The sequence below is a fragment of the Hippocampus comes genome, unplaced genomic scaffold (assembly GCF_001891065.2).
Source record: "Hippocampus comes isolate QL1 unplaced genomic scaffold, H_comes_QL1_v1.1 scaffold128, whole genome shotgun sequence".
Classification (NCBI taxonomy): domain Eukaryota; kingdom Metazoa; phylum Chordata; class Actinopteri; order Syngnathiformes; family Syngnathidae; genus Hippocampus; species Hippocampus comes.
This window is the reverse complement of record NW_017805852.1, coordinates 220,626-240,922: the sequence shown is the minus strand read 5'-3', so window position 1 is coordinate 240,922 and position 20,297 is coordinate 220,626. Positions and strand designations below refer to the sequence as shown.

General features: G+C 43.4%; 1 protein-coding gene and 1 long non-coding RNA gene across 2 annotated transcripts in view; one reads left to right on the top strand and one right to left on the bottom strand.

Annotated features, from left to right (window-relative positions):
- Window positions 1-4,533, bottom strand: part of cnot6l (CCR4-NOT transcription complex, subunit 6-like) — an 8,139-nt gene extending 3,606 nt beyond the window's left edge. Inside the window, exons 1-10 of the mRNA XM_019888517.1 lie at window positions 4,442-4,533; window positions 3,882-4,010; window positions 3,474-3,660; window positions 3,066-3,151; window positions 2,827-2,916; window positions 1,809-1,877; window positions 1,547-1,704; window positions 520-674; window positions 282-433; window positions 1-125 (exon numbers count right to left, since the gene is read on the bottom strand). The exon at window positions 1-125 is cut by the window's left edge and continues 4 nt beyond it. Coding sequence (XP_019744076.1) covers window positions 1-125; window positions 282-433; window positions 520-674; window positions 1,547-1,704; window positions 1,809-1,877; window positions 2,827-2,916; window positions 3,066-3,151; window positions 3,474-3,660; window positions 3,882-3,993 — 1,134 coding nt within the window. The 5' untranslated portion in view covers window positions 3,994-4,010; window positions 4,442-4,533. The remainder of the gene's footprint in view (window positions 126-281; window positions 434-519; window positions 675-1,546; window positions 1,705-1,808; window positions 1,878-2,826; window positions 2,917-3,065; window positions 3,152-3,473; window positions 3,661-3,881; window positions 4,011-4,441) is intronic.
- Window positions 4,534-4,650: 117 nt separating this feature from the next.
- The window catches only part of LOC109526930 (uncharacterized), a 23,386-nt gene continuing 7,739 nt past the window's right edge, over window positions 4,651-20,297 (top strand). Inside the window, exons 1-2 of the long non-coding RNA XR_002170436.1 lie at window positions 4,651-5,561; window positions 16,208-16,285. This is a non-coding gene — a long non-coding RNA (uncharacterized LOC109526930). The remainder of the gene's footprint in view (window positions 5,562-16,207; window positions 16,286-20,297) is intronic.

Genomic DNA, 20,297 nt, shown 5'->3' with positions numbered 1-20,297 from the left:
GATGCTCTTGAGCTCCGACAGGAACATGACGGTCTGGATCAGCTTGACGTCCGAGTATTCGGGGTCCCAGTGCATGTGAGCGTTGGCCACCAGCACCAGCGGTCTCGCCGGCGCCGCCTTCGCGCCTGAACGCAGACAACATCCAATGGTTCTTAAAACAAAAAAAAAAGTCAACACTTTTTTTTTTCATTCGTTTCCTCGTAAGACGGGTCGAGGCAGAAATGCTCATCATCCGCCCGTTGGTTGGTCAAAACAACGTAAGGGCGGCGCGTCCTTCTCACCCCCGGAGAACAAGTCCTTGTTGACCTCCAGCAGCACGGCCACGCCGATGTTGTCCTTAGTCATCACCCGGTTGAGCATCACCTCGGAGCCTTCAGAGTTGGCCATGGCCACCTGGTTGAACTCCACCGTGTGTTTCTGGACCAACGTAAACCTGCGCGCATCAATCGTTGCAACTCAACAAAAACCATCGAGAGACAACTGGGAGGGGGCGGGGGAGGCACGCGTGCCAACGCTCACTTGTCCGTCTTGAAGAAGACGGCACAGCCGTCCACGTGCTTCCTCTCCTGTTCCGACACCAGCTTGGCTCGAGATTTGGGGCAAAAATAACCGTCGTAGCCTCGTGACTTGAGCGTCTCCAGGAAGAAGGCGTAGTACTGCTCCGTCTCCACCTCCTGGACACGCGAGAGGCGGACCGATTTTGCCGTCAAAAGCGACTGGCGCACTCGCATCAGTGTCATGCATTTCCAACTTTGTTCGCACGAGGTGACTTTCTACTCTGAGTTTTTATATCTCCTTTCTTGTCATAGTGCAACTTTTTCCCCTGCAGCGGTTTCTACAAAAATAAAAAATTGAGTCCATAACATTACGATTACGCCCTTGGGAGTATGGTGAGTTCGTGTAAAAAAACAAACAAACCCATACTATAGACAACAGTTGTCAAACTCAAGGTCCGGGGGCCATATATGGCCCGCCAGATCATTTTATGTGGACCGCGAAAACAAATCAAAGACGGCAACTTTCATGATGCTTGCTAAAATCGCAACCAAAATTTTAAATTCTCATTTGTAATAAATAAGAGTGATACCGTAAGCGTTTTCTTGTGACCAAACCCCTCATTACAGTAACTTAAAAAATAGGTGAATGAACTTTGACTTCTTTATATGGTTTCAGTCATAATGACCCTGCAAAAAAAATGGGAACTAAGATGTGGCCCGCAACTGCTATAGACTCTTGCAACTTTGAATTTTATTTAATTTTTTTGTCAATATGACATCACCGCTCTCTTCTCGTAGCTTCACTTTTTCCTCAAAAATTCAAGCCCCCCCCCCCCAAAAAACCAAAGACTTCCATCGTGTATGTGCAAATTGTTTTCTCATAAATTCACAACTCTTGACTTCCTTCACACACATCACCACTTATTTGAAAACGTCACAACTTCATTTTAGTGTCTTCCAGGTATCACAACTTGGTAGCTTTCCAATGTTGTATCGCCGTGCCGGCGATCCCCCACGAGGGTGCCAAGGTCGGGGGCCACGCGTCTCACCTGCAGGCTGACGATGTCGGCGTCGCAGCCGTTGATCTCCTCCATGATGCCCTTCTTGCGGTACTCCCAGCTGAGCGCCCACGAGGGGCAGTAGCCGTACAGCTGCCGCGTGGCATACTTGTCGCACAGCACGTTGTAGCACATGACGGTGAAGGCGGCTAAACGCGGGCAAAAGGACGGGCGGCGGCGTCACCATGACAGTTTGAAGGAAAAAAAAAAAAAAAAAGACGACGACGCTAGCTTTGGGTGGCGCGCATCTAACCTGTGGGGACCGACTGGTCGCGTTCTTGGAGGGTGATCCACGGCCTTTGGGGGAGTTGCTCTGGATGCACTGCCAACAGAGCGGTGATGAAGAGCCAGGCAAAGTCGAAAGTGGGGCCCATCCCATTTGGAGTTTTGGAGGCCGATGTTGATTTTGGGCAGGAAAAAAAAAAGTTTCACTTTATTTAAAAAAATGTACATATAGTATATATATTGCAAGAAATAATATTATTTTCTCTCCTTCGCTTCAGTTCCCAGAATGCATTGCGTGGTGCAATGCATTTGATTAATTAAGGTATTAGTCGTTACCACGTGTGCCTTTGACACATTTATGGTATTTTGTTTTGTTTAAATTTTTTTTACCATCGGTGACTTTAGATTGTTTTAAAAATAGTCCCATCCAAGTCAATTACTTGCTCAACTTGCATTGCACGCCTAAGCACTGTTTGGAAAAATGAAGATTTGCTTTGTTTTGGAACGACGGGTCCATTGAATGACCCGCTTGACAAATTTCCTTTTGTATGGATTTAAGCATTTTTGGAAGGTTTACTGAGACAAAGTAACAACAGTCGTCTTCCCGCTCGGTGCGGTTGAGTGCCTTTGACCTTCATCCAAACGGCGACAATCTATCCTTAGTTTGCTTCCTTCTTTTCATTTTCAAAACTTATTTTGAAGACAAAGGAGGAACCATCGCATTTCTTCTTGGTTTTCACTCTTCATCCAAAGAGAGAATCTATTTTTATGGCCAATCGTTTGCTCACAACGTTTGATTTTGAAGGGCGCTTTGGTTCGTGAAAACAAAGTCATGACACTCTTCCAAATTCTTTTTGATGGTATTGCAAGTCTTTGCCTTTCATCCAAAATAGGGAATATTTCCTCATGGCTCATGACAACGGACCTTTGGACATTTTCTCATTTAAAATCGTCTTGGTTGTATCAAAATCAGTCGTTACATGTTTGAGAAACCAAAACAAAAAAAAAAAAACAAGTAAACATGACAATGTTTACTTTGTGTTTACCGGCGAGATTGTCGAGCATGTAGTTTAAAAGCTTCCGCGTTCCGTCGGGCTCTTGGTACAAGTTGAGGATGTCTTGCGAGAGAGGATTTCCTGCAACGACAACGACGACGACGATACCAAAAAGCACCAAAGTCAGCCCGATCGAAGATGACTTTCTCCTTCCCGAGAGAGCGTGCAGTCGCTGCTACACGCGCTCAAGGTGGGACTTGAAGAACGAGCGGACGGAGTGGGCGCCTGACCTTTCAGTCCCAGCGTTTGTAACTGGAAAAGCTTCCCGAGTTCATATGGCAGAACTCGTAAAAGATTGTTGTTTAAAAGCAGTTCCCTGAAAAAAAACAAAAAACAAAAACCTGACATGACTACCAAATTTCACGAATTTCTGTGAGCAAATCAGAAGAGGAAACGGCCTAACGACGTTCAAATGAGTAATTTTTTTTACACCGTGCGGACATGACTACCAAATTTCACGAATTTCTGTGAGCACATCTGAAGAGGAAACGGCGTAACGACGTTCAAATGAAGATTTTTTTTTTTTTTTACACCGTGCATCATGGAATGCTGGACACTGAATTTGGGGTTTGAACGGTGGTGCGAGACGTCCAAAATGACCCCAAAATGGCTGAAACGGGCGTCGTTGCGCGTCCTACCTGAGAGAGACCATGTTGCCCAACTCTGCGGGGAGGCTGCGGAGCTTATTGGACGACAGGTTCAGGTAGGCCAGACGAGGCAGCTTGGCGATGTCGGGGGGGATGCGCGTCAGGTTGTTGTCGTTGATGTGGAGCGCCGTCAGGTGGGTCAGCGTCCACAGCGAGCTGCTCAGACTCCGCACTCGCCCTGCCGACCAAATTGCATTCAACCCTTTCGGTTATTTTTAAATAAACATCCATATCCTTTGGGCTTTTTTTTCTCCTCCAAATATGCAGTGACCACTCATTATCTAAGTCACAGAAGATTATTCGCAGTGCTGCTACATCACGATGCAAAATGGCAGTCTGTGAAAAGTGCTTTATCAATAAAGTTTGACTGATGGATTGTATTTAAAACATGCCACCTACCGGAAATCTCGAGCTCGGCCCACTGAGACTTCTTCCCGTTCGCCGCGTCCTCGGCTGACATGATGGTGTAACATCGGCGAGGATCCGGAGGATCATATTTGTCCTTTGGCATACCGCACAATCTGGTAACTTAAAAAAAAAAAAAAAAAAAAAAAAAAAAAAGGGGGGGGGGGGGGGGGGTTAAAATATTAATTAAAGGGATACAAATATGCACCCGGCTGTTGACAATATGATCAGACAAAAAAAAAACAATAGGTCACTTAGGTAAAACGGTCTATTTTGTACGTTTTTCTTTACACGGACCAGGAAGTAACGTATCAGCTAAAAATCAGACAAAGACCAATTTTTGATGATATTGTCTTCACGTCACATTGTCATTCTCTGTGAACCAGGAAGTACCGGTCTCACGAACAAAAAGATATGTTTTTGCATTTTGATTTTCTCTTTTGTGACACAAGTAAAATCCCACATTCTGTTCTGTCAATCATATATCTTAACCAGGAAGTAGCTTCCTAGCTACTTCTCTGAACACAATACAGTACAGGAAAATGTCACTTTACCATTTTTCAATTTTGTTATCCAACCCCAGAAGGAAAAATGGTACGGTCCCAGCGGTCTGGTTGAAACTCGTACCTTATGCTCGACAAAAAAGTTAGTAGCCTGCTAGCTAACACTTACATGATGCTGTTTTTTTTTTCACTTTAATTAGCAAATGGAAAAAAATGCGACAGTGCCACTTGTCAGGTTGTAATGCTTAAGACCACGCAAATTTGTCAGTGGCCCCCCCAAAGGGAAGAGGTTGCCAGTCTCCTGGGGGCGGGGTTTAATGACAAAAAGATAAATAAATACCACCACATTGGCCACAGAGCTGCTTGTGTCTGAAGGTCAATCCAGCACTAGTCCAGTTCATCCTCTCTCAAACTAAACTCACAATGAAACCAACAAAAACACAAACTGCAATTTGTTTCCACTTCACTCCAACTCCAGAATTATTATTATTATTTATTTTTTTTTTACAGTCCCACTCCTGATCCTCCAGTCCTAGAAAATCATCTATTATTCTCAGTAAACCAATCGGACAAATTGACACTTTACCACTCACCACCAAGTTTAGTGTCTCAAACATGTTTTCATAACGTCAACAAAAATAAAGTTCCGCCACGTGGTTACAGTGTTACAGTCGTGCATGGGATCACGTAGCCGCATGAGGTTCGCAGGAGGTGACAAGTTTGGACAAAGTCTTACATAACCTGTTGACACACACGCACGCGCGGCCCAGCGCGCGTGCACGCGCGCACACACAATTATTATCTCGAGGAGTTATTTGAAAAGTAGGTTGCAAAAAAAAAAGAAAAAGGGAAGAGCTAATGGAAACTATGCAGCGTGTCAACTGCGGCAACAGCTGAGGCACGCGCGCCTGAATATGCGCATGCGCATGAGGATCCAAACATAGCTGCCCCCACGTGAGCACCAGCTGTCACTCACCTGGCAAGGCAGGTATGGCCACACCCTCCAGCCTGGCAAGTGACTTTTTATTTACATGAGTAGAAAAAAACCAGGCAGAGAGTAAAATACGAAGGACAAAGCGGAGGACGCTCAAGGGGGATATTTTGAAGTTGTAAAACAAAGTCAGCCAGTCAGCCATGAACGCGCAAAGCAGGCGATTTGACCGGTCAACATGTGAGTGCTTTCCATAAACAAGCGCCCGGAAGGCGTTGACAACATGGCGCCGTAAAGCGACAAACACCATCAGAAAGATATTACCTTCATTCGTGGGCGGTGGCAGGCGAGGTTAAGACGCGGGTGTGATCTGCATCGGCGGCGACATGTAGACACGACTGCTGTTGGTGTGAGTACGTCGGTCCACACCAGACCCTGAACGTCTCGGAAACAGGAGGGAGAAAATACGTCACTTCCGGCGCATGTTCACCTATCGTTTATACGCATGCGCGTGTTAGCTTGCTTCGGTGAGGCTAACGCTGCTACCATTGACTAACGTGGAAAATAAAAGTTTCATGAGCATTATTGTGACGACATTTTTAGCAGGTGGTAAAGGAGGCAATATACGTTGTTGTAGTCAGCGAGTCATTTATTTTCACTATTTCCCACCCAACAGACATGGATTTTATGCATTTATATTAGACCAAACATCGTTACACGATAAAGAAAAAATAATGTTGGAATATTTGGGATTTTTTTTAAATCATTTATTGACAGTCATACATCTTTTGCAACACATCGAAATAAGGGTGGACAAAAGTGCGTACTGCTTTTCATTTTGTCAAATAATCACCGCTCAAAACAATAGTTGGTGTAGTGATTACAGAAGGTAAACGAGCAGAACTAAATTGACGTTGATCCGACATGTTGTAACTATGCGACAGCATTCAAGTCATTGAGGGTTTTTTTTCCAATACATAACGTACTGGAAAAATATAATGAATTCTCCAAACGAGTACTTTTCAATTTAGGTACCATTCAGATTTTACTCTTGACTTTTCCTGTCTATACTGGTGTGAGTAATTATTTTGTCACCTGTACTGTTCTGGTTCTGCCAGATTGTATTTAGTAATTTGTTCATTTGTGTGCGCGTCGGCGTGTGTGACTATGAGGCCTCGTGACACTACTGGCGGATAAAAACACTTTCTCCTTGGTCTTTTCTCGTCCTCGGTTTAATACGTCTCCACATCCGCCACAAGAGGGCAGCCGTGTCATTTAAAACGTTTTTTTGTCGTGAAACGGGAGTTAAAATAGCGGCAGGCAGCCAGCAACGTGCTCCTGCTGTCCTCAACAGATGAAGTTTGCAAATACATGGATGTGAGAGTGAATACTCTTTGTAATTTGAATCAATAATGGTGGTCCCATAGAAGGACACTTAACAAAATTTGAAACCGAACACGATGTTTTTTGCTCCCATCTTTCATGAGCTGAAAGATTAAAGACTTTTTCTACGTACACCACCGGCCCATTTATCTCATATCTTGTTCACAAATCGAATTAAAATTCTGAATTAGTTCTCCTTTGCCGAGATAATCCATTCACCTCACTGGTGTAGGATATCAAGATCCTGATAGACGGCGTGAGTACAGTATTGCATAGGTGTGCCTCAGATTGACACTCTAAAATGTGCAGTTTTCAGAAAAAAAGCCTAGTTGTTGTTGTTTTTTGAAGTTGTCTTACGTGGAGATTTGGAAAAACAAGTATACATTAAAAAACACTGGCAGCGTAGAACTGGCTGCCGTGCATCAATTTGACCACTAGATGACGCTAAACGCACACAACTAAGCTTTGGCCAGGGAGGGAATAGAAAAAAAAAGTCTACGTTTTTTTAAATCAAATACAATTAGGTGGAGTAAAAAGTGCTGGGGGGTAGTGACTAGTAATAAAAATAGAGAGAAGAGTTTTTTTTTTTTAAATGTTCTTTTTGGTCCTTGGTGGTTTGAACAGTCACCAAGGGCTGCAGTGCCCCAAACACAGCACCTGCGTCTCCCTGGCAGGCACACACACACACACACACACACACACACACACACACACACACACACACACACACATATCCGTGTCGTCATGTGATGCCAGTTAGTGCACTTTTTATTTATTTTTTTTTTTGGCCAATGTTTCATCTTTCTCGCCCTCTGGAAGCGTCTTTCTTCCAGGCGATTTACTGCATCCTACGTTTGACTTAAATGTCAGGCCGCCGTCGAGCTTAAATTAATGGCGATCGCACTCCTCGGTGTTGAAATTCTCGGCGCATTTGTCACGGCGAGTGCACGGGCAACACCTCAAATGTCAGGTAAACGCGACGCGAGGATGGTAAATGTGGTGTGTTGACTCAGTTAAAAAGACACTTGGTGGATTGTCTCCTTTGCGGCGGACTCAATTCAGGGTTTGGGGCCCGCGGGCAACCTCTGCCGCGGTGACGCGCCCACTCGACATCTGTCTCGTTGCCGTGGTTCCAATTTGGTATTCATTGGGCCAAGTTCTCTTGTGAAGGCACATTAGAAAAGACCAATATGTGTCATATCATCTTCACTTCTACCTGTAGATTGCGAGCTAATTTGCTTTCAGGTTAAGTCGTTTCTACCCAAGCTGCAATGGCTCCTTGGGACTTTTTTGGTGGTTGTACTCCTGACAGACAAATTTCCTGCTGCTCAGTGAAACTGGCTTCAGGGGTTGAGTGTTCAAAAACTCTGGGAAGGAACCTTGGAAATGACCACGATGACCCTAAATAATAGCCACTTCAAACCAAAACGGCAGATGTCCGTTGGTGTTTCGGGAGTGGCTTCTTTTTGGTGGGTCTACCTATGATAGATGTGCCAACCAAATTGAACCTGACTTCCGGGAATGTCTTTTCATAAACTGTCGAGGAGGAGTTTGCCTACGAAGGCGCTTTTAAAATGGTCAAAATGACCCCAACTTGGCCACTTCAAACCAAAGCGCCTGACTTCCTGTGTCTTTTCAGGTAGCACTTCATGTGAGGTTTTTTTTTTTCAAGGTCTCCTCTTTAGATTTGCCGATCACATTTCTCGGTCCTGTTTGAAACTTGGTTCATGGGCTGAATTTCCAAAATGTGTGCGGTTGAGCTATTGAAGTTTCACAGTCAGTCTTCTCGCACCATGCTCCGCCCATATGCAACAACAATTCTAATTTGTCATAATTTTGCGTGGTACATTGTTAAATTTGGTACAAAAGCCGTCGGACTTGGTCGAATGAACCTCGGAAATGACCAAAGATAACGTCTCGATAAGTCCAAAATGGCCACTTCAAACAAAAAGTGCCCGACTTCCTGTGCATTTTCCAACATGGGTTTTGGTGACTTTTTTGTGCGTCTCATCCCGACAAACGTACCTACCGTATTTCATGTGGGACAGAGCCATCGTAGTGGTGGCGGGGGCTGATGTTTTGCAGGAGCTAACTACTGGCTCAAGTGAGCTTGTTAAAACAATCGCGCAGCAGTTGCAGTTGTCTAATTGGACCAGTGCGCATATCAGTGACCAAATTTGTCAGGCCAAAAGGATGTTTTTGTCCCAAAGTCATTCAAGCGAAAACATGTGAAAATACGATTCCTCTTATCGCAGTCGCAGACTAGCAATTTGACTTGTGAAGAAAATTCTTACAAAATATAACTCCCCCTCCACCCCAAAAAATGCATGAAAAGCATTCAAATTTTTTGGGAATGTCACACCACCCACTACCACAAAAAAATTGGCTTTTAGTTCGCACTACTTTTTTTGTGCTAAATGCAATTTTGGAAGATCATTTTTTTTCACCTCTCAAAATTACGATTTATTACTTTATAAGATTACGATTTTGCTTTAGAAAAAAAAAAAATTTAGCCTGTAAAATACATTTGTTTGCATCATTTGCATTCATTCGATTACAACTTCTTTTCTAATGTACAGCATTCGCATCATTTTTTACCCCTGAATAATACAAATTTCAGCTTGTAAAATATTTTCTCTCACAAAAATGCCCCCTTTTTTTATTTGCAAGATTACAACTACCTTTTAAAATACTCATTTATTCGAAAGATTCCAACTTCCATTATTAAAAAATGTCCTGCAGGCGATAAGATAGTGGTTTTTTTTTTTCCTGCAAAATTATGACTTTGTTAAAAAAACAAAAATGTCAACGTTGCCACTGTGGTTGAAGTCATTTTAATTGGACCACTGCATACGTCAGTAGCGAGTGTCAGCCCCCCAAAAGACTTTTTGTGCCGGAGTCATTAAAGCGTAATAGGAAGTGTAAAAATGTATAAACAAGCCACATAATGTCACACCGTATATGCACGCTGTCGGAATCCTCGGGAGTGCTTCAAGTCGGCCATGTTTTATTCATAGCGCAGAGAAAACAGAAGGCGCACACGCCTGTCATTTGCATGTTCACACCTAAACTCGACGCACCCGCCCATACTGTGAGTCATTCCCAAGTATGAGTGTGTGTGCGTGTGAGAGAGTGGCGGACTTGGATAGCTTTCTTGGCCCAAAAAAAACCCCCCCAAAAAAAAGCAGGCGAAAAAAGTGTTGACGCGTGATGCGTGCCAAAACAGTTTCTGTTCTCAAGCAATATTGTCAGTTCACTTTTTGAACATGTTTTTGGGTATTATACCAAAAGGAAAAAAAAAGCAATTTTGTCAGTGAGGTTGTGACTGTTCTCTTAGGAAAAAAAAAGATCTCAAAATATTAATAAATAATACTTTTCTTACCTCCAAAAAAATGTGAGCTTCAAATTTGGTGGCAATTGAAAGAAAACCTCACCTCCCCTTGGGTTGAAAGAATCATTGAAATGACCAAAGTATTTTTTTTTGACAGCCGATTCATCTTTGAAGGACCCAGAGAATTTACCAAAATGACCTTAAAATTGCTGCTTCAAAACAGCATGGCCGACTTCCTCTGTGTTTTCAAGCATCATCTTGAGATTTGATTTGATTTATTTTTTTGTGGGTCTACTCATAATAATTTTCATTTTTTTCATTTTTCAATTTTTTTTTTTTTGCAGGTCATGAAAGGGTGCAAAGAAGAAAATGTACATTTTCCTCACTTTATTCCCCCCAACTGTTTAGTGTAACGTGGTTGAAATTTGATAGCAGTTTGGCAAATCATTTCGAAGCGGTATGTGTTTTTGGTATGAAGGTGGAAAACAAACCAAATAACCCCCAAAATGCTTCAAACCACAATGACAGGATTCCTGTTGAGGATGTCTGAGGGCGAGTCATCAAACTTTGCAATGACAAAAACTTTTGGGAATTTAACATTATCCCTCTGCCTCAAACATGTTGTTAATATTTGGTACAAATTTGACAAATCATCTCGGAGTGTGTTTTTGGTACGGATATTGTAAATGTCCACAATGACACTAAACGGCCCCTTCGAACCAAAATGGCTGACTTCCTTTGTCTTTTTGGACATAACTTCATGAGCCTTTTTTTTGTGGGGCGACTCATCATACGTCACGTTGACCAAATCTCATGTTGCTAAGCAAAACTGGCTTTGGGGTCTGAATTGTCCACCAAAAAGTTCGAATGAGAGTTGATGATCGTTTGTGGCTATGAAACAAACGTTCAATCACAACCATACAAAATGAAAGCACTCACAATGAGCTGCTGTATATGCCACAAATCGCAGCCGGAGGCTCACACGGAACCTCCCTGCTTCGTCTCCTATTGTCACTTACTAGGCCACGCCCCTTAAAGGCACACATACGACATACTACAAGCACGTACACTAATGAGACTTTTTTAATTCTTTTTTTTAACCTTGAAGAAATCATGCAGCAATTTTTTTGAAGGGGCTGGAATGGATTACAAAAGCCGATGACGCTGATTCTCCACTTTGCAGAGTTTTATGCAGCGTCGGTAGTTCTTCTAATGTCGGGATTATATATACATAGAGTGAATATTTTGAGTCGATGATGCGTCTGCCTTCTTGCCGCCGCCTACACGGACGGCATTTGCATGCGAGGATAAATGACGCGGACGTCTTCTGGTAGACGAGCAGTGGGAGGAAGAATGTCTATCCGGTCAAAATGTCATGACATTTTCTCAAATGAGAGCATGCACGCCGACACACGTCGCGCTCCAACGGCTTGACGTTGACTTGATTCACGTGCCGCATGGAATCGTTATCGTCCATTTAAAATCCAACTGAAAAAAAAAATGTGTTCATCGTGACAGTTAATGACATCAAATTAAAAAAAAAAAAAAAAAAGCTATTTACGATTTCCATGCGACAATTCAAATTCAAATGAATGGGGAAAAAACAACAACACAATGGACAGAAATGAGTCTATAATAAATAAATGAAAGAAAACCAAACCATACTGTATCCAAACAAAAAGCTGTTAGCTCAATGCTAATATTTAATGCCAAACACTGTCGGTGGGCTCGCAGAAATTAGCATCGACGCTACTGTCATTCCAAATCTTTGAACTGCTGCTACCTCCCACACTTGGGGCAGCAACACATACAAAGCGAGCATTCGACAGCGCTCACAGGCATACGTGGACATAAAAAGTCAACACACACCCCGATCAAAAAAATGCCATTTCACAAAATGAGTCACTTCAAAATGTAAACTGTCAACATAAAATAAAAAACATTTTTCCATGTGGTGAAGTGAAAACAAGTGTGATTCATATCCTCCTATTCGGACTTAAATAAATTACATTCGTGTTAAATGGGAGCGAGCTTACACCTGCCAAAACAAACGTCCACGAGCTTCAAGCTAGCATGTCATGTCAAATGCTACGTGACAAGTTTTTCAGCAAACTGAAAGTAGAGATACCGGAAAATGGAACAGTAACGCTGTGTTTCCCTCTATGGAATGGCCTCCCGCTGAACGTTGAGTTGAGTACATGTACACGGTTACTGCCCCAAACTGATGCTAATTCTTATTAGCATTGTGCAATTGCAATAAAGGTCCCCCTTTAATGCTTCTGCTTGCCTTTATTTGCATTGTTCGTGGTTGTCTTCCCTCCGTTAGCGACACGCCGCTAATCGGCGTGCGAGTGCCACGCAATCACAGCCAATTAGGCCCCTCTGCTGTCGTGTGTGCGCGCGAGCGCGCGGGTCTGTTCTAGCCTATTAGCGAGTGATCCCGTTGATTAGCCGTCAAAGCTAATGCCAACTGTCACGTCTGTGGAAGCAAAAAAAAAAAAGAAAAATAAAAAATAAGAAACAACCGTTAGCTCACAGTGAAAACGAAACTATTAAAGAAATCATCAGCATCAAATTAATTTTGTCGACTTTGTGTGAATGGCTTTTTTTTTTTTCCCCCCCCTTAAGAAAAAGTTGTATTGTTTTGAGGAAAAGTTATATTTTTAGAGAATTTTTTTTGCGGATTTTTTTTTTGCTGACTCCAAACCGTTTCCGCTCAGCGCCGTGCACCGGACGGTTAGTCGGTGCTGAAACAAAGTCATCCAAAGCATCCCAAACATGCAAATCAAGCCACTAATGATAAGATTTACGTTGTGGATGATCCATTTTGACAACTTTGCGCTGTGATCAAAGCTTGTGTGTGCACCAAAACAGCAAGGCAGTGTTTGGAAGAGGAGAAAAAAAGACAAAAAAAGATGCTGTCAGTAAAACGACAAGAAAAGAGAGAATAATAGGGACTTCTTTCTGAGTGTGTGTGTGTGTGTGTGTGTGTGTGTGTGTGTGTGTGTGTGTGTGCGTGTGCATGTTCATAATTAAGCAAAGCGCTTTGAAGGCGAGTGACAAGGACGGGTGATAATTATTATCGACTCTTATTTTTTGGAAAATATATATCATGAGCGTTTTGTTTTGAAGCCTAATTGGGTGCGTGTGCGTCTGTGCTGAAGGTCCAAGAAAAGCACAAACAGAAATAAAAATCCTCCAAAAAAGTGTGAGTACGATAAGATATTTTGGGGGAGATGAATAACTCATAGTATAGGAATAAAGACAAATCTTTGATTTTTCTTTATTTTAACCCTTTAGGCTCCTTTAGTAAATATTCATAATTTTTAAAATTTTTTTTTTTTTACATTTCAAAAGGTTGTAGCTTGAAAATGGTAAGAGATAAAGGCATACTGTAAATGCCGCATTTTTTAGAAAGTAGCCGTTGTCAAAACAGTTTCTTACGGCCTCTGCTTGGTTTGGATTGTCCGGCACGGTTGTGGAAGTCACAAAGTGGCGGTGTGACTTGCCAATGAAGTCGAGTCGGCGTTTGTTTGCGAGCGATGGCACGACGCGACGCGACGGCGGCGGCCCTCACGCGGAAGGTGGACTCAATGGCACGATGCCAGACGAGCCCGTCGCTCACGTAGACGAGGCGAGCGTCGGGTTCAACTTGAAATCTCGGTGGTGACTTCCTCCACGCAAATCTGCATTCTTGTGGCGCGGCTGGGAAAAAAAAAAAAAAAAAAAACAGCAAAGAAGCTTCTTCCACTTGTGACTGACACCTTGAGGCGACTTAAACTCAGCGAGACTCTTTGGTAAACAAAATGTTCAGAGCTGCTCGGTGACTCTCTAGTTGGGTTTCGAATGAGGGTCACTCGCTTGAAATTCGGGTTCCAAGCTAAGATTATGTTTTCAACCTGCCAAATTTTGAGGTAAGTTTAGAGTTTCAAAGTAGCTTTATTGTGTCAAAGGATGGGCTTTCGTGTTGAAGTTACAAACCCAAGGCCAGGATTTTAGATTCGGGTTTCAAACCTGGGGTTCCAGTTTTAACCTGGGTTACTGTCTCGGGTTTGGCTTTGGGTTTTAAACTAATCCTAACATGGTTTAGGGATTTAAAAAAGGATTCTAAACAAAGATTAGGGTTTCAAAGGAGGGTTTTGTACCAGGATAAGGGTTTCAAAATCAGGTTTTGAACTAGGGTTAGGGTTTCAAAGCAGTTTTCAGTACTAGTGGGTAATAAATAAGGAGGCGAAGAACAAGTCCAACGTGCCCAGTCCCACTTATTTCATCTCGTCATGACTTCAAGTGCACCTGCGCACCCTTTCTAAACACCCTCCCCATCTGCGCACCCCCTCAGGTGAAGTTTGCGACCGCTCAGCACACATGAAAGCAACGCCGCAGGCGGCCGTCAACAAAGCTGCGATCTTGAAGATCGTCACGCTCTTTATGCGCCTTTTGCGTCCGCTCGTCGAGTCCTTACACCAGGCGAGAAGTTGAGCAGAAACGCACCTGAAGGCTTTAACGGGGGATGCAGCTGTTTACTGCCCTACTTGGCACACTGAGGTGGGCGGGGGGGAATCAAAAAACACCTTGCAATGAACATATCACGTAGAACCGGACTAAATCACAAAGAACCAGGTTCCTAATTGTTTACTTACAATGTAAGGACCATTATTTTACTCCACAAGAGATTAAGGGCAAGGTGCAGCAAAGTGGAGACTGTGGAGTGCAGTGTCTGGTATTAAGGGACACTAAAAGGTGAGCCTAACTTGTTGTGTCTATTTATTTTTTCCCTCGACTTGTATTCTCAAATGCTTCTGCAATTTTAACTAGGAGGAGACTGAGGGCAAATGGAGACTGTGAGCGGGCTAAGCAAACTATGCGTTTATTTTTGTCATCTTCCAATTTAAAAAAATGACGCTACATTTATATTCAAGATGAAACTCAGGGCAAAGGGCAGCAAAGTGGAGATTGCGGAGTAGAAAACGACAGCGTTCATATCTAAGACATGACAACTGAGGAAGCTCACGTTAACATCTGTTTTTATTTGTTGTCATCCTCAAATTTAACAATGGCACAGCAAATGTATCCGAGGGGACACTGTGGGCAAAATGCTCAGAGCTGTGACTTGAGTGTTAATACTGCAGTGTCAGATCAAAGGTATAGTGTCTGAGGAAGCGAACATTAGGCTCTATCAGGTTACAGGGCGCATGAAAGGGTTAACAATGATGCAACACATTTATCAGAGTGGAGACTGTGGGCAAAGTGGAGACTCCGGAGTGTAATGCCACAGTGTTCAGCTGTAAGACACGACAACTAACATTGAAGCTAACATTAGCATTCATTGTTTTTTATTGTCATCCTCTAATTTAAGAATGACGCAACAAGATTATCTGAGTGGAGACTGTGGGCAAAATGGAGCAAACTAAAACGTGAGCATATGTGGCTGCTGCTTTGCTGTACTAAATATTTGCTCTTTTGTTATTTATTGTGCGTGCGTGCGTGCCCAGGCTTTTTTTTGGTTCAACTTTTGTGCGTGCGTGTGCGTGTGCGTGTGCACGCGCGGTGCAGGTTACAGGCTGTCAACAAAGTGGGGAGATGAGTTTCGCATGAACGCTTCAGCACTTAGCTTTCATCGGGCTTTTCCCGCCCGGCCGTCTGTTTTTGTCTGCCGTCGGTCTTGTGTTGATCTTTTTGTTTCCCCTCACGAATGCTAAGTGGCTTTGTAGTCATTCAAGCCGCACAGGTTGGCCTTTGCCGTTGCCTTCCGATATGCACTTAAGAGTAGGATTGCGTCAGATTATCGTCATTAATTACGCACCGACGTTAAAACACACTTGAATTGAATAACTTTTGGAATGATTAAACGAACACACGCGGGGCAGCAACACAAGCAAACGGCGCATGGCGAACAATTTCTTTTTGTTCTGAATTATGCTGCATCTAGGGTCATTATAACTCAGTGCTGCCAGGCAAATTGTGGCACAAAGTGGTACTACACCAAATTTGGACTGACCAAATACTATAAAAAGTTATTAGGGATGTTGAAGGGGGTGAGTCCGAAAAAGTTAGGCAACGCATGATCTACAGTAGACAGCGAATTCCCCAACGTGGGTGCATGAATGCCCTCTAAGGAGGTGTGAGATATTGACATGACACATTTGCATTTTTTTTTTCCGAATGTGTGCAGGGCTGGTGATGCGCCAACACTGTCGGGATGTTGCAGAGGATGCATGGCTTGAGAAATTCGGGAGGTTTATCAATGGAGGTACGCAAGATTAAAATCACACATTAAAATAGTTCATTTGAGGTTAGGCGCATAGGAGGGGAGGTGCGCAAAGTCAGTTGGGATTATAAAGCAGGTTAGAAAGGAAAGGCAGATTTAAATTTAGGAGTCCCAAATTTAAATAACCACTTCCATTGCCATATTTTGAATATCATTTGATGCCTATGAGAGGGTGTGCGCCAAGTCAGTCAGGAGGTTGAAGAGGGGTGCGTATCTTAAAATGATTTTTTTTCCTATTTCCTTTCCTTGTCTATGGGGAGTAATGACGCCTTCTAATATGAAATTCACAGTACAAACACACACACACACACACACACACACACACACACACACACACACACACACACACCAGAAAAATACCTGAATTTAAATTTTTGCCTTCATCTCTCATTCCTATGTCGCGCACACACCTCCATCCCCATTTGTGTGTGTGAGTGTGCGTGTGCGTGTGTGCGCGCTTTGTCTCGCACTGCTGCACTCTCGCTGCATGCCAATCTACACCCCCCCAGTAAACTCGCTCGAATGCACACGCGCACAAACACGCGCGGACACGCTCAAGCGTGATGTGCACCCACCTAGCGCTGCACGGTCAACCAAATTCACTCTGCGCTACGTGGACAAAAGTATCTGGATAAATAAGAACGATTAATAAGCGGACACAGATTGATTAGTAGTCGATCGGTGAATCGGTAGCGGTCTAGATTCTTTTTTTCCACCTGTAAAAACAAGTTTCTGTAAAGCTGCCAGTGTAGCGGTGATACTTGACTACTGACTGGCCACTGGAGGGCAGTAGAGGGCTTTGGGACTGCTGTGTAGCTTAAGTACAACGAAGCCCGCAAGTGTATGCGCGCGTGCGTGTGCGTGACCAATGGCTAGTGTAAATGTAAATGAAAGTCGTTGTCGGCCTGTGAAATTGAATCTGAAACGTCCTCTCATGTCGAGTCCATGTACTGTATAGATCAGATATCATATAGCATAAAGGCTTCCACAACCAAAACGGGTCAATTTCGCAGCGGAAAGGCACTTGATTCTCCAAGAGTGGTGCGCACCACCCTCCTTTGGTTCGCTCCTTGGGTGTGATTGATTTCATGCTGGCATGATGGAAGGTGATGTCAATGGGTTTGATTTGGATATTTTTTTTCAGGGTGCATGCAGGGAAGAGGGGGTGCGCCAGTTCTTTTGCGATTCCAATCATCCAGGCAACAAGACAAAATTCTTCCCGTTGATTACGTGTTTTGTCTTGCTGTTTTTTTTTTTTTTAGGATGTCTGGGGGGGCAGGCGGTGGGCTTACTTTAATATGATCTCCAACCAGGGTGTGTTAAATAATTTTGGATGAGACTTGTATGAAGCATGGTCCTCTTTTAATGTCTATCAAAGGTGCGTGGGTTAAAAAGTTTGGAAAAGTATGGTATGTCACATCCTAAACCACGCGTTATGAAAGAGTGATGCGCGCACCCCCTCTGTCGGTCTGTCAAATTTATGTACTGTGACATTTTGTGCGATGTGTGAGGCGGATTTTAAGGTGAGCCTGCCATTGTCTGTGTGCGTTACTTTTTTATATCTTGTCATTTTTAAAGTCTGTACTTGGGGGTGGTGGGGTGCACCTACTCCTTGGCAATGCGTCGGTCTGTCAAATTTATGTACTGTGACATTTTGTGCGATGTGTGAGGCGGATTTTAAGGTGCGCCTGCCATTGTCTGTGTGCATTACTTTTTTATATCTTGTCATTTTTAAAGTCTGTACTTGGGGGTGGGAGGGGGGTGCACCTACTCCTTGGCAATGTAGAAGGTGCTGCGTATCTTAAAAAATTCGGAAAGCGAGGAGAACTCATCAATCACGGTGTGTAAGGCACACACACTCCTTCGATTTTAGCAACAGAGAGGCTTTATTTATTATTCTTTTTTTCCCCTAAACCAAGGATTTCCGATGTGTGACGTGCGCACCCCCCTGCACCGCCATTAAATATACTCATTCATCTTAATCCAAATTGAATAGTATTTTGTCACGTTTTGGTTAAGTTTTAAGGCTGTGTGCAGGTTGGAGGGGGTGCTCCTATCCTCTTTTAGAATGTTGTTTGGGAATAAAAAGGCCTATCACTTCCAATATAAGCATGTATGTGTGTGCGCGTGTGTGTGTGTGTGTGTGTGTGTGTGCGTGTGCGTGTGAGAGAGCGAGAGAGGCGCTAATGCACATAGGTGTGATTAACACCCGAGCACATGGTCTGATGGTGCTAGCCATACTGCTCAGCGCTACGCTAGCCTCAGCATGCGCGATAGTAACTAGTGCGTGGATGTGTGTGTGTGTGTGTGTGTGTGTGTGTGTGTGTTTGTGTGTGTGCGAGCGTGTGTGAGTCAGCTGAACGATAACGTCCTTGAACGCATCGTCCAAACTTGAAAGTCGCGGGAAGCCTCATTAATGAAAATCAATCAGTTCAAAGTGACTTTAACAAATGCACGACTAGGTCATATCATCTCTCTTGTCTTCATTTTTACATGTGTGTAGATACAGAGGCTGTCCAGCTGAAGTCATTTTTTTGCCCAAATAAGCTGCCGTTTCCCGCAAAATGAAATTGATTTCACGTTTAATGAAACCGCAAGACGAAATGTGAGCTTCAAACCAAAATGGCCGACTTCCCGCACCTGTATCATCCGTCACGTCTCTTTTCAAGCATGGCTTCCTGAGACTTTTTTGTGGGTCCACTCATGATGGACATGTCTTGAAATATCTTGTTGCTTCGTGAAACAGAATTTGAAAAACTTCCTTTGGTAGAGTTTGTACTTTGAAGACTCTCGGGAAATAACCCTAAAAGGCGCACTTCAAACCATAAAGGCTGACTTCCTTTTTAGACATGGTTTCCTTAGATTTTTTTTGTGGTTCTCCTTGTGATTGACATGCGCCTAATTTCATGTTGATAAGGGGAACCTGCTTTCGGAACTGAATTATCATTATCTGTGAAGTGTTTGTCATTGAAGGACACCTGACCTTGAAACAACCAAAACGACTCAAAAAAATGGTAAAATTCCTGCATTGTCCTAGTCAGGGCTTCTTGAGGATTTTTTGAACCTCTGGATGAGCCCTTGGATTTTCAAAAGCTCTCTTGGTGCTTGTGTTTTTGAAAATGGCCAAAAATTGACCCCAGATGGCCGACTTCCTTTGTATTTTCAGACAAGGATTCTCCTTTTTTGTGGGTCTACTCATGAAAGTCATGTCTACTTAATTTCATGCTGCCAAATGAGACTGGGTCAAGTGGCTGAATGTGACAAAAATTTCAAGGAGGAGATTGTGCTTGAAAGAGGAATGGAAAATTCAAAATGGCGGCTTCGAAACAAAACGGCAGCCGTCCCGTGTCTTTTCTTGGATGACTTCTTGAGACTGTTTTGTTGGCCTACTCACTATTGACAATGTCTACTAAGCCTTATTTTGTTGAGTAAAACAGGCCGAGAGGTCGAAATTTTCAAAGTCTCATTCAAAGAAACAAGCCCACTTTTGGATTTTCTTTTTTTTTTTTTTTTTTTTGTGGTTCTACTCATGATAATTTTACCATACTTGCTAAGTAAAACTGGCAAAAAAAACCACAACGGGAAAGTCCCCGCGCCTCCATGTTCCTTTCATGTAATTGGTGAACTAATATATTTTTAACACAAAGATGTTAAAAGAGGACGTTTTAGAGGACGATCCGTGGCCTTGATGACTCTTTTTTTTTTTTTCTCTCTCTTCGCAGAGTATTCCGAGAGAAATCATTTGACGCGAGCGGGCCGCTCTAAAAGGGCGCTTGTCACTCGGCGTCCTTGTCAGCGACGTGTCAGAGTGTAATTAGCAGGCCGGCGACGGACGAGCGTCATTTCACTTTGAGACCAAAACCGAGCGAGGCGCTCCGAGGGTGTCATTAATGAGACGACTTCTTCCGTGCGTGCGCAGGAAATGGACTTTTTGGAGAGGACCACGAGAGCCTGGCGGTAATTGCAGGGGATGGAGGAGGGCTGGCTCAGGAAG